The 13,498-nt window shown below is 43.1% G+C and overlaps 1 protein-coding gene across 4 annotated transcripts in view; it reads right to left on the minus strand.

Moving 5' to 3' along the window:
- Positions 1-1,675: 1,675 nt before the first annotated feature.
- PPP4R1 (protein phosphatase 4 regulatory subunit 1) overlaps positions 1,676-13,498 on the minus strand; it is a 59,798-nt gene continuing 47,975 nt past the window's right edge. For all 4 annotated transcript variants that reach the window (XM_042833738.1, XM_042833731.1, XM_042833756.1 and 1 more), the window contains 8 exons: positions 12,117-12,212; positions 10,181-10,366; positions 8,657-8,818; positions 8,245-8,345; positions 5,992-6,112; positions 5,765-5,899; positions 4,338-4,479; positions 1,676-2,711 (listed from right to left, as the gene is read on the minus strand). In XM_042833738.1, the coding sequence (XP_042689672.1) occupies positions 2,548-2,711; positions 4,338-4,479; positions 5,765-5,899; positions 5,992-6,112; positions 8,245-8,345; positions 8,657-8,818; positions 10,181-10,366; positions 12,117-12,212 (1,107 nt within the window). In that variant the 3' untranslated portion in view covers positions 1,676-2,547. The remainder of the gene's footprint in view (positions 2,712-4,337; positions 4,480-5,764; positions 5,900-5,991; positions 6,113-8,244; positions 8,346-8,656; positions 8,819-10,180; positions 10,367-12,116; positions 12,213-13,498) is intronic.

Raw genomic sequence — 13,498 nt, forward strand, 5'->3', positions numbered from 1 at the left:
CTTGACAGTCAAACAGTGCAGCTCTCCTGCTCTTGGCAGCCTCTGCTTTTCACAGTCAGGATTTGGAACCACCTGCAGCTACGCCTTTAGAAATAGCTGGCATATAGAAATATCACTGCCCTGGAGCAGAAATAGGTGACAGCACTTAAAGCAAACTATTTATGACTGGAGAGCTATGAGATGGTTAAAAAACTGTTTACTTACCTTCACAGTGTAGTTCAGTCAGCTGGAAATGGTCCTGCAATCAAACCCTACAGCATTTCCATCACCTCAAACTCTCATTTCTTCTGATCCAAATTCTGTTTAGTAGAACTGAAAGGCAGAGTCTGAAAGCACTGATGGGGGGAGCTGACATGACAGCCAGCTCTGCATTCAGACAGGAGGGCTGCCAGACTCATGCAAACACCTCTTTTGGTCAGGCTGAACGTTGCCCGCTACTCTGCAGCCCTCACGAGAACAGGATCTTACCCCCAAGACCAGGAATTTGTACAGCAGCCCCATGCTGTTCAAAATAGCAAATACTAATTTGGTAGTTGGCCCCTGAAGGCAGTGGCAGAACTTCCTCTTTTTGGGAAAGGTAGACTAACAGATGACAGTTTAGGAGCTACCTCTCTTTCTGTTCAATGCTGACCAACAAAGAACAAACATAGATATGCAGCCTGAATCCTTATTGAGGGAGAAGCGTGGACTTCCACCAGAACTGAAGAAATAGAAAGCAAAGAGAAACAGCATCTGAAGACCAATATCACTTTTTTCAACTTAGATGTATCTTACCTCTAAACGCTGGAGAATACCTGAAGGCAGCAGAGGTGATGCTTGGCTGTACTGGGTTACAGCAACACCACGTCACAAAGGCAGCAGAACAGCCGCACACGAGAAGTACAGGAAAAGCCTAACAAACATAACCAAACCACAGCACCAGTCACAACAAACCCAAGCTTCAAAGCAGACAGAAGTGACTCTTTCTTAACCAACTCCATGGTGGCACTCAGGAGTCAAACAGTGCGTCGGCGGGGAATAAATTGCAACTTCCTACTTAGTAGAGAGGAAAGTGCCACAGAATTTGTTTTCCCAAGAAAACAAGGGGGAAACAAGGAGACACCTCCTTGAGCTTAACCTGTCAGGGGATCGGGCACCCAACTGATAAATGAAAACGTTCTGCCAAAATACATCAAAGACAAAGCTGCCACAGCCACCTCTACCTCCTCAGGAAAGTACGCTTCTCACATTGGAGGTTGCGCAGGCTGGAGGAAAAGGTGCCATAAGCAGCTGCCCCTGGAAGACAAAAAAGTGGACACTGTAGCAGTCATCTTACAGGAGAGGAAGTAAAAGCAGCCAAAGAACAGCATGCACTTTAAGTGCAATGTGGGCTTACAGTTTTAAGTCTGAACAGAGGCAGCTGTTCGGATTCACCTCAGCAAAGACATGGTTTCACACCAGAGCAGTGGGCTGCCCAAGCAAACCTGAGCTTCTTGAGAGAGAACCTAGCAAAACCTCACCTGCATGACCAAAGTGCATCCACTTGTGCTGTATGCATCATCTCAAAGTACAAAATCCTTAAAGAATCCCCTTTCCCCATGCAGTCATCACAGTAAGGAAAGTGGGGAAAAAATAGACACGAATTTTAAACTTACTCTTTTAATGTCTGAAAAAGGTCACAAGATTGTTTTCAATCTTATTATTAAATTTTATTTGGACAAGTAGAGAACAACTTGTATCACAACAGCTTTAAACAACATGATTAAAGACTGCAGCGCTCCAAGGAGGCTCACAGATATGTACAGTAAATGAAGAAAAACGTTGCACCTCAGAGCTGATCACGATCAAGTTAAAAATACCTGACTTAAAGTATATGTGCTAATAAATTTCCTTTAGGTCATGACCAGCATGAAAATAATTAGGACACAGGTACTCAGCAAAGTTTTCTGCTAATGGGCACAGCAATATGCTGCATTTAAGGATTAAAATCAAATTCTAGTTTAGTGTTAGCACTGAGCCCTTAAGAGAAATCCAAATTTTTACCTTCCCCATTGACACACATGAAAGCTATTCCCACTTAAGGGTGTGCCCAGCTGCACACAGATCGAGTCCTTGAACGATAAAATCTCTGAGCGCTAATACTGGAGGTCTCACGTCCCGGTACAGATTTGCCTTTCCAGCCATCTCACCTATCAGTTGCTACAGAAAATACTTGCTAAGTTAACTCCTCAGGAGAAACAACGCAGGTCTCTGGAAATGACATCCTTTCTACAATGAAAATGATCTGCCAATTCAAGTTTTATTTGTTCAGGAAGACAGAAGATTTAAGGCTTCGGTGGCAAAAGTAATCCTCTGAGCAGTGTTTTTTCTCAAGTCAAGCTGACATAAGTAGGCTTACATTTTCTTGATTTAAATCCCTGGCATCAGGTTTAGATAACATCCACCTGTTCGTTCTGGCAAGAAATGTCTCCTTCCAAAGAGGTTGTCCTCTATCAACCATTTTAGAAGCACGAGGATATTTTGTTTCAATCTTAGTTTTTTTTAATTACAGCAACATTCAGGAGATTTTTAGTACGTCGATGAAGCAGTGCTCATGGCATCGTCCGCTATTTTGGTACTGGCAGGGTGTATGCTTGCAAAGTACTTGACATCGCTGTCGTCGTCCATTTGCAGCGCCATGATTGTCTGCTCCACAGCTTCTTGATGAGAGTTGGCCGAATTTAGAAAATACTCTGTAAGAGAAAACAAAGAAGTCTTAGAGGAACGAAGGGCAGCAGACACCTCAAGGCAAACCTCAGCATGCAGTCCACAGGGCTCAAAATCCAGGAGACAAACAGTGCACACGTATGGTCAAGCTGCAATGTCTGAGCAGGCCCACAGCTCCGCTCCAGCACATCCATACATTCATTTACAAAACAAACATCATTCTGTATTTCTAATCAGAGTTTCCTTAACAGCGCTGGTAAAAGTACAAGATTTCTATGGCCCATCAATAAAAGAAGAACAGATTCCATGGCCAACAACGGGTAAACAGCACACACACTGGACTTGGAAGGAGCGTGCTTGTATTTGTGATGAAGGGAAGGTATTACAAACCCGCAGTCATGCCATTCCATCTTACTGGTAGACTTGCCAAATAGTTACCAACAGAATAAAGAAAATATTTAATAAGAGTGGAAGAAGCCCCAGTATTGGACAGTTCTCACAAACTACGCAACACAAGTTGCACAAAAACCACATAATTATAGATTGCTCATAGGAAGGGCAGTTCAGATCTGAGGTGCAAAGGACTTCTGAGTTTACTTTTTTGTATCTACCTTTCATAATCTCTCCCCCACCCCTATCACACACACAGTGTGTGTCCCTGAGGCAGGGACTGCCTGCGTGACGGGCTCACACAGTGGCAATACAGAATGGAGTTGTACGATCCAGGAGGGGAACACAGAAATATTGAGGCCAACAAAAATCTCAGACTATTGTAACAGGAAGAAGGGCAGCCTTGGCACAGTTAGGAGAGGATAACAAACCACCGCACGTCAGCTGATCCACAAAACTGCATATGCTTACTCAGAGCCTCCAGCATACACATGACAGCTAGCGATAGCCTACTGCTCACTGAGTGGGCATCCTTTGTGCTGTTCTAAACATTTTGCATTTCAGTCACACCACTTCCATCTTCCCAAAAGTCTTCGATGATAGAATGGCAGTCCTCAAGCCAGTGTATGTATTTTGAGGAAGAAAGTGGCCAGAAATGAAGTAGTTCAAGTGCAGACTCTGCTGGTTTACAAACTCTCTAATGCTATTTTCCATTACAGTACTTTGGAATGTGAGCACTGCTGCCTCTTCTGGCACCTGCTACACACTGGGGATCCCTTCCTAAGCACAGTCTGCAATTTGAACACAGCATATCCTAGATCCCCTGAACAGACACCAGAGAAACTTCCTTCTCACTGCTACCATAAAACATAAAAACAAACAGCAGTCATCTCTTCCACCCCAGTGAGAGAACAGATGCTAGATTTGCGTTGAAGGATTTTGTCCTTCAATCACACTTGCACATCATTCATGCATACTTTCTGTACCCCGATTACTCCTACGACCCAACTCTTTCAAAAAAAATGGGGCAGGAAAAGCCATGAGCGTGACCTCATACTTTCCAGCATTACAGAACTGTGGCTCTGATGACACAATGAGGTTTAAGGTTTATCTCAGTTAAGGTAACACCCCACGCCAAGGAGACTGGAAAGGCAACTGTGACCCACATCTCATGCTGTTTCATCTTTCCCAGCTGGCTATAGGAAAGCGGAGGGACAAAAAGACATGCAGTCAGCCCACTGCAACTACTTCTGACCACTAACCTTTCTCTAAGAGTGTTTGCTTTAAGGTTTTTGCAAGCAGGACTCGAACGTTTGGAACCCTGTCAGATGCCAAGTGTAGTAAGTGTGGCAACAGATGCACAGCAAACTGGTCCATGGGCAGGCAGTCATCTTCACTGATAGTCTGGCAAGAAGACAGATGCAATTTCATTACATTTCAGCACAGTGAAGACAAAATCCCAACACATAATCAGAGCTGACAGATCTCATAACCTTTCTAGCATGAATACAATGTGCAGCAGTCACTATGTTTTACAATATGATGCAATATTTTCTAGCACAGAGTCACACACGATGAACTAGATTAGGGCTGAGAAAACTCACGCTTAGCTGGAAGCCCCTTTTATTTTGTATGAAGTCTCAAATTTCTTATTTTTTATTTTTAAACACTAACATTTGAAATCGGGGGGAAAAAAGCGAAAGACTTTCCCCTTTATTTTTTAAGAATGATTGTGTCTTTGTTGGAACTAGGCACCATATTCAGGGGAGGATGGTTCATCACAGTTAACATCCGCCTATCCCAACACGTCTCTAAATAAGCTCGAATCTCACATTCCTCCAAATGCTTCAAAGAACTGTCCTGTTTAAGTAACAGTCACACTGACTCACTGTCAGCACCTCTGCTACAGCCCCAGATTTGACCATTTCCTTCCGATATTTGAAGGGAGCGTATAAACAGGAAGGGGAACAACTGTTTACATGGGTGGATACAGACAGGACATGGGAGATTGCTTTTAAACTGAGACGGGAGGTTTAGGTTGGATATTAGGAGGAAGTTTTTCACACAGAGGCTGGTGACACACTGGAACAGGTTGCCCAAGGAGGTTGTGGATGCCCCATCCCTGGAGGCATTCAAGGCCAGGCTGGATGTGGCTCTGGGCAGCCTGGTCTGGTGGTTGATGACCCTGCACACAGCAGGGGGGTTGAAACTAGATGATCCTTGTGGTCCTTTTCAACCCAGGCCATTCTATGATTTCCTTCTGCATATTTTGCTGAGAACACATTGTTCTGAACCAACTTGCACTAGCTGGCTAAGGAAGCGCAGGCAACTCTGAGAACTTCATTTCTCAATGATTATCCCAAAGCACCAGGCTGCTGCATCATATTAAGAAGATCCCAATTCATGCTGAGCAAGGAAGAGTCCCAGTTCAAGGATTCTTTTATTCAGTGTTTGTTTGATATTCAAACTGACCTAAGCTAAGCTAGAGATGCATGTAAGCTCCTGCATGGAGCAACACTGAAGGATGCAGCCATAAAAACTATTCCCTTGGCAACAGGATCTCAAACAACCAATCAACATCAATAGACACTTAAATACTTCCAGCTGCTTACTCCCCCTTAATTCTACCTATCAAAATAATAGTAGTAATAATAAGAATTTTAAACAAACAATAACAAAGACATTTCACCTGGCAGATAAAGACAAAAGTTTGCCGGCCAGACCATTTGCGGCATCTACAGAACTTTTCAACAAGTTCATTCATGAGGTCTACCACAAACGTTGACGTTGAGGCCATGTACAGCTTTTTTACCATTTCACTAACCTAGAAGAATACAGAGATAAAAAATATAAAAATTATTTCTGACCACCAACCCTGAGGAGTCTGATATCCTGAACTGACTTAGATTGCTTTACCAGCTTGTAAGAAATCCAGCGGACAGAAGACACTTTGTCTGCACAGAGGCTGAAAGCGATAGGTCGCAAGTAGTCATAGATGTCTCTGGCACTGTACAGATCTAGAAGTAAGATCAGCTGCCTACAAGATGGAAGAAAAACGAAAGAGGGTATTAGAATAGTAAGAAAGGTATCGATTGCTGGTACTGATTACACTTGCCAGGGTGGTGATGCACTGGAACAGGTTGCCCAAGGAGGTTGTGGATGCCCCATCCCTGCAGGCATTCAAGGCCAGGCTGGATGTGGCTCTGGGCAGCCTGGTCTGCTGGTTGGTGACCCTGCACAAAACGGGGATTGAAACCAGATGATTGTTGTGGTTCTTTTCAACCCAGGCCATTCTATGCCACATAATACAATAGAGCCATAATAAAGTGACTCAGAAGTAAAACCTTCTATACTTCAACGCAGTCAGCTTCACTGGGGGTCACCTGCAAATTTTAAAATTGTCATTTGTTCACCCTAATAGTAAAATGCTGAATGAGCTCAACAAATGGAAAACTAGGGAAGAGGTGAGGGATCTGAAGTTGCACTTCCAAGACAGGGATCCAAATATGGGCCACAACATCCACGCAGCACCACTGTGGATGACAGCAGTGTGCACAGGCATTCTAGCACCCTGCACAGACAACCTGCAGAGCTACAGACCAACTCTAGTGACTTCAGTGATCGAGGATACCTACCAAAATAAGTAGCCTTCTTAATCAAACTCTGCTTCAGAGCATGCTGGGCAGACAGAGAACTTGTCCATTTTCTCCAGTGTGCATCAAATTGATAAAGATTTGAGCAGGTTGCAGATACAAATATGAACTACTAGTAAAAAGCGTGCCAAAAGGGGGGTCGTGTCATGCTACAAGCAGCCAACTGAATGCTGCCATAGCAGCAGCAACACATAAGTGACCTGTAGAAAACCTCAAGAGGACTCTAGCCCAGATGCCTGCGCAAGCAGGGTCAGCTGTGACACAGATCTGCCTGCTCAGGTCTTGAGAATCACCAGGAATGGAGCCTGCGCAGCCTCCCTGGATGCCTGCACCCTTGCCTGACTGTCCTTGGAGTGAAATTTTTTCCCTTAATTCCAGTCTGAATCTCTCATTTCACTTTAAATCTACTGTTTCTTATCCTCCCATCACACACCACTGTGCAGAGTCCAGCTTTGTCTACTCTATAATCTCCCCATAGGGTTCCAGATTACTCTTAGTGTCCCCAAATTCATCTTATACCCAGGCTGAACAAGACACAGTCCCACAGTCTCTTCTCACATGGCAAGTGCTGCAGCCCTGATCATCCTGGGGTCTCCTCTGTTGAACTCGTTCCAGTTTATCAGCATCTTTCCTGTACTGGTGGCCCAATAAAAATGTACATTACTTCAGATAAGATCTAGTGAGTGCTGACCATACGAGGAGGTTAATCTGTTCCCTCAATACACCGACTGCTTTCGTCACAAAATCATCCACCTTCAGCAACATCTGTGTTTTCCTTGTTTGTTCTTTCATTACTCATGTAGCAGTAGAAACTCTTGTTGCCTTTGATAGCACACAAATTTCAGCTCCAGTTCAGTTTTGGCTTTCCTAATACAATCCTGCATGCCTGAGTAATGTTTCCAAACACCTTCTATGCACCCTGTACTTGACACCCTGTCTTTACCTCTTCTATAATCGTTCTGCATTCAGGCTCAGTCCTGAGTTCACTTCTTAGTCAAGCAGAGCTCTCAATAAACCTTGCTCTTCTGAGCACCGAGACAGACCTGTCCTTCATTTGGAAGATGCTGTTTTAAAAATACCTGCTTTCCTGAGCAACTTGGCCTTTTGGAGCTGCCTCCCATAAGATCCCACCTACCAATTCTATGAAGAAGCCAAAGTCATCTTACATGGTCCAGTACTCCTGCTGCTTGCTTGCTCTAGATCTTGGTTTCATGGTCATGAGCTCAGACTCAGCAATATGAATTACTAGAACACTCCTACGACCAAATCTGGCCCCATTTTTTTTTTAAAAAGAAACACCAGTGTTTTCAACACAGTGATGAAAAGACATTCAGCTTCAAACTACTGTAAATGATATACAACTACAGGGAATTTTTATGCAAGGGAGACAAGTTGAAGATAAAGATAGTCCATTAATTCTAACTGGATGAAGAATGACACTTTAAGACATTGGCTTTTATGATTTTGACATTTTTAGACACCCTCAACAAGCACCCAGAATACAAGCACCACATACTCAGCCAGCTCTGCACGGAAACGCCAGTTCCTGCTGTTATCAGTCACTAAGAATTCCTGGAGCTGATAAAGATATTCTCTTCTTTTGTCCAGGTGAAGCAGCTGTAAAAATAAATACAAATTTATAGGAAGAAATATAGGTTGCAAACATCCAGAGGCAGAACAAGAGCTGCAAAGTACAACTGACTGAACACTTATTTTGATTTTTAAAAATTCGCCTTTAGCAATAACAATGCTTTGCTGGGCTGAACTCTATTACGCTTACATCAATAAAGTCCCAGGGGGCATGATGAAATGCAATATTCTTTCCATATGCCCATAAAGGATTATACTGCTGCTATGTTAAATAAGCACACAAAGAAATAAAGCAAAAATGCGTGGTCCCACTGGGCCAAAAATGAACACAGACATACCTTTAGAAAGTCATGCAAATGTTTAAGCACGCCTATCCTGACTTCGTCCAGGTCTTTTAAGAAGCCATTGAAGACAGGAACTAAATCCCCAGCTGTAAGTTGGTCTCCAAGGATGACAGCAAGTTCGTGTATAGAAAATGCCAGCGTCCGCCGAACTTTCCACTGAAATAAGTTGACAAATAAAAGAATAAATCTGACTGATGGATCAGATGAAGTCCTCTATTTTAACCTGGTGGTCAATATATTGGCTGGCTCTCCAGAGAATGACGACACTTACAAATCCCAGACAAATGATGAGGTGTCATTTCTTCCACCTGAAGATTCAGGAGCTCAGTTACAAATCCTTTTGTTTAAATCAGTCCCATACAACTGTTCCTTCACTCAAAACTTGTAAAGCAGAACATGAACGACATCCCACAGTACTTCAGCTGGGATCTTTCAGTATCATAGAGTGGCTTGGATTGGAAAGGACCCTCAAGGATCATCAAGTTCCAACCCCTTACAACTTCCCTAATAAGTAAAGATTCACCCACGGAGAGCTCCTAGAAGTCCAAGGATCAGTGGAGCTTTTACTTAACCAAAATCAAGTAACTATTCACACTGCGTGCTTTTAAAAGCTAAATAGCATCTCTTCTTTAGCACCTTCCAGTAAGTATGGGTACTGGTTTTTTTCCACCCTACTTTGGTGATTCAGTCTTAATTTGGATTAGAATGGCAATGAAACTTTGAACAGCGTTGAAGACAGGGTAATGTATTTTTATGCATGTTTTAAATTTATTAGCCACTTGTTTTTAAAGGCTGCACAACAGTTTGGAAAATATGAGCAATGGCTGTGTATAAAACTACTCAGTATGCACCACTAAGAATTGCAGCACTGACATAGCAAGCAGCAAGTTCAAGAGGGGTGAAGCAGTCTGAGAATGCTCAAAAAAAGTGAGCATCTCCAAAAAAGGAAGAAAGGAAGGACTGGGAAACAATTGCAGACCGACAGTGAAATGCACAGAACCACCTCCCTACCACCTAGCAACAAGGAAGACGCTGCTATTTCCTGGGTTTGTTCTAAAAACAGCAATGCTGCACTGCGATAGTGATGTTATCCCCTTATGACTGACTGAGTGCAGCATCAAAAGGCCTCCAGATCGCGGCGTGAGGCTGACTCACTGAGCTCCAGACATGCCTGCAGGGACACGAGTCTGCTTGCACACAGCAGCACAACCCAAATTCTTTGACCGATGAGAATCCCAAGCACTGCCATGAGATCTCAAGAGATCAGACACCTTTCCTCACATTCTTACTGAAGATCCATCTCCAAAAATGCACTGCGTCCAACAGCCCATTTTCTCACTGCTTGAGAACCACACACTCCCAGCTTCACCTGACATGACAGTTATATTTAACTCGTTATTCGAATAGCAAGCACCAGTGACAGAGCTCCACTTAAAGAGCAGAGCAACCCAACAGCCAGCAAACAAGAGAAATGATCATTATTCACATTATTCTTTATTCGGAGTTTCCTGAGCTTACCTGCATGTCAGATGCCAGTGTCTCATAGGTATCCTTCAAGCAGTGCCAGTTCTGTCTGCCTAATGTGAGTGCCACACCTGGTAGGCTGTAGGCACAGTGCTTGGCAATCTCGGTATCAACAGTTTGTGCGCGAGATGGATCAGTCATTGATAAATACTGATCTAGCAAGGCTTGAGGTACAACGTCCTACAGCAAGAAAAGGGTATTTATTTTCAACAGATCTTCATAAAGTTTATAAAAACTCCAAGGAACACTGTGAGAACATCATTTTTTCCACAACTATAGGTCATTATTTAATGAAATCTTGCAATAAGAACGCCAAACTTTTACATTTCATACAGTTTCACCAAGAAGTTCCAAAGAAATGACAACATGTGTGGGGGCCGTCAGAAAACACCGACCGCTACAGCAGATGAGCAGCAGGTGGATCAGTGTCTACTTAAGCAAAGCAGGAGATCAAACAGACCACCTTTCTCACAAACATTCAGCCTCACAGGCTGTGCAAATCACCTGTTTTAACTCATCCATAAAATGAGCAAAAGAGCAAATTACAAGACTTGCTTCAAAAATTGTTTTCCTGTTCCTCTCAACATCTTGTCTTCTGGGGGAAGGGAGAGCAGAGAGCCAAACTAACATGCTGTGGTTGGAGAGAAGTGGAGGCAGAGCATAGGCGGTTCAGTGCTGCCTCCCCAAGTAGTCATCACAAAGGAGAAGGCTTTTCCAGAGACCAAAAGACCAATTTTTCTCCCCCCACTGAGAAATGAAACTTTGGCAAACACCTCTTTGTGTCGACTTCAACACTTTGCTCCAGCTGTTACCATTTCATCTCAGGCACCCATTCTGCCCAATGGGGCGTATCAGAATGCCTCCCTAGCATATCAACAGCTATTGAACAGCTCAGCTCACAGAAGCCATAAAAGGGTTCCACTCAAACAATCGTGGTTCTGCAGCGATGCACGCATTATACTGAACTAAGAAACAATACAAATTCTTTTTCTTTAGGAAAGGAATGATGGAAACAGCTTGAGTTTAATGACTTCTACACTTTTTCTTTTAAAAGCTGTCGTGGGGTGGGGGTGGTTCCAGTCAAAACATTTAAAAAATCCAGTTTCCTCAATAACCTCGCTTCCATTACAGACTAGTTTCCATAGAGAATTCAACTTGAACCTGAAAATCTATGAGCGTTGTTCTCACATCACTGTCATCTCTTATATTTAATTAAAACAGAAGCAAATGCCAAGTTAAGCCATTATCTCTGGAAACATTGAAGATTTTAAAATTAGTTGTTTTAGAGATTTGTCATATTTTAAAGAAATTTTATTACATCGTAAGTGACTGAATGAAACAGTGTGCATGAAACTGACAGCATGAAAGCAATCTCTATATTTAGACAAAACTGCCATTTATCTGACAGAATCACAGAATCACAGAATGCCCCGGGTTAAAAGGGACCTCAAGGATCATGAATCTCCAACCCTCCTGCCACATGCAGGGCCACCAACCTCCCCATTTAATATCAGACCAGGCTACCCAGGGCCCCATCCAACCTGGCCTTGAACACCTCCAGGGACGGGGCATCCACAACCTCTCTGGGCAGCCTGTTCCAGCACCTCACCACTCTCTCTGTAAAGAACTTCCCCCTGACACCCAACCTAAATCTTCCCTCCCTCAACTTAAAACCACTTCCCCTTATGCTGCTGTTATCTACCCTTCCAAAGAGTTGACTCCCTTCCTGTTTGTAGGCTCCCTTTAGGTACTGCAATGAGGTCACCCCGCAGCCTTCTTTTCTCCAGGCTGAACAAGCCCAGCTCCCTCAGCCTGTCCTCATAGGAGAGGTGCTCCAGTCCCCTGATCATCTTTGTGGCTCTCCTCTGGACCCTCTCCAACAGCTCTCTGTATTTCTGACACAGGTAAGAAGAGCAGAACTCTCATTTACCTGTACTTTGGATTTTCTTTCCTCTTCAGGGCTGAAACTACTATTGGTGCTCAAATCTGAGTCGTTGTGAATATAGTGAAGCGTGGAATCCATATTCTATTTAAAAATAAAAACAGAAAAAGAAAGAAGTTGCACAAAACACATGCACAGATTGAACAAAAACATCAACACCAGGAAGTGCTGCCCTCTCCTCAGGGCCTTTTCCTGAGATTAAAGGAATACACGTCTTAATATCAAATACAATTTTGCTACAGCCTGAAATCAAAAGGTGTATTAGGTGAACGTTTCTGCTTTAAATTTTAAACAAAAGCTTCTCTTAGTTTGCTCCTTTTTGGTTCTTATGGAATGAAAATCACAGGAGAGGAATACTTTTGAGACTGCATTAAGGAAAATGTAACTAACATGTGGGTCACACCACTGGAGTTCTCCAAATACAACGGGATGAGCATTGCTGGTGGTACCTCCTAACAGAGCAGGGGCCAGCCTAGAAGGTCAGATTTGAGTCCCATCTCCTCCTGGCACCACTCCCACTTCTCTGTTGTGCCAGGCAAAGATGGGCAAGTTTTATTTCAGTTTCCTTTCTGTTTCTTTTCCTCCTCCTCCCTCCAACCAAAAAGAGGGAATTCCCACACTCATCCACTGTGAAAATGAGTTGAAGGATTTCTTGACGCTTACATTTGCTTATTGAGCCTTACAGAGGGTATGCAACCTAAAGGAAATCAGAATGGTTGCTCCTGAGGAAAAACAGAACAGGGCATCTCACACTCACCAAACAGGCTGTACCTATGTACCAAAGACTCACCTGTTCTCCCTTATCATGTCTTTTTGCCTATTTTTAAATAAATAATAAAAAAAAGAAACCCCTTTGACACGTAGCATTAACCCCTTCAGAAACCCACCAGCTGCAGAAGGACAAGCAAACTTTGATTTTGCTTTGTGTGAAAAACTGTGACAGCTGCTTTCAAATGCAGATTACAGTACCCTGGTTTTCCTAAAGCTTCTATTCCCATATTGACTTTTAGCTACAAAAATCAAAATAATTAAAACCAACCACCTGCAAAAAATCAGAGCTCTCTTTGCTGCTACAAGCAACAGACCCCTTGCTTAACACATCACAGCTTGATTCCCAAATTCTAGGTCACCTCTTTGATATCCTTGCACTGGTAAAATGAGTCCTTGATTTGGTGCCAGTAACAAACAAGGAACTGACAGATTAAGAGCATCCTTTTAGAGAGTAAAATTGAAACACATATAAACAACTTTATAAAAAATGCCATGAGCTTTCTGTCAGCACCATATTCCATACAGAAATAAAACTTACCCCTAGGTAACACAACTCTCATTATCCCCCAAAATTAGAAGGACAGAGGATTCATTTGCTC

This window comes from Centrocercus urophasianus, unplaced genomic scaffold (assembly GCF_019232065.1).
Source record: "Centrocercus urophasianus isolate 14NV4802_14NV808 unplaced genomic scaffold, USGS_Curo_1.0 seq_11, whole genome shotgun sequence".
Classification (NCBI taxonomy): Eukaryota; Metazoa; Chordata; class Aves; order Galliformes; family Phasianidae; genus Centrocercus; species Centrocercus urophasianus.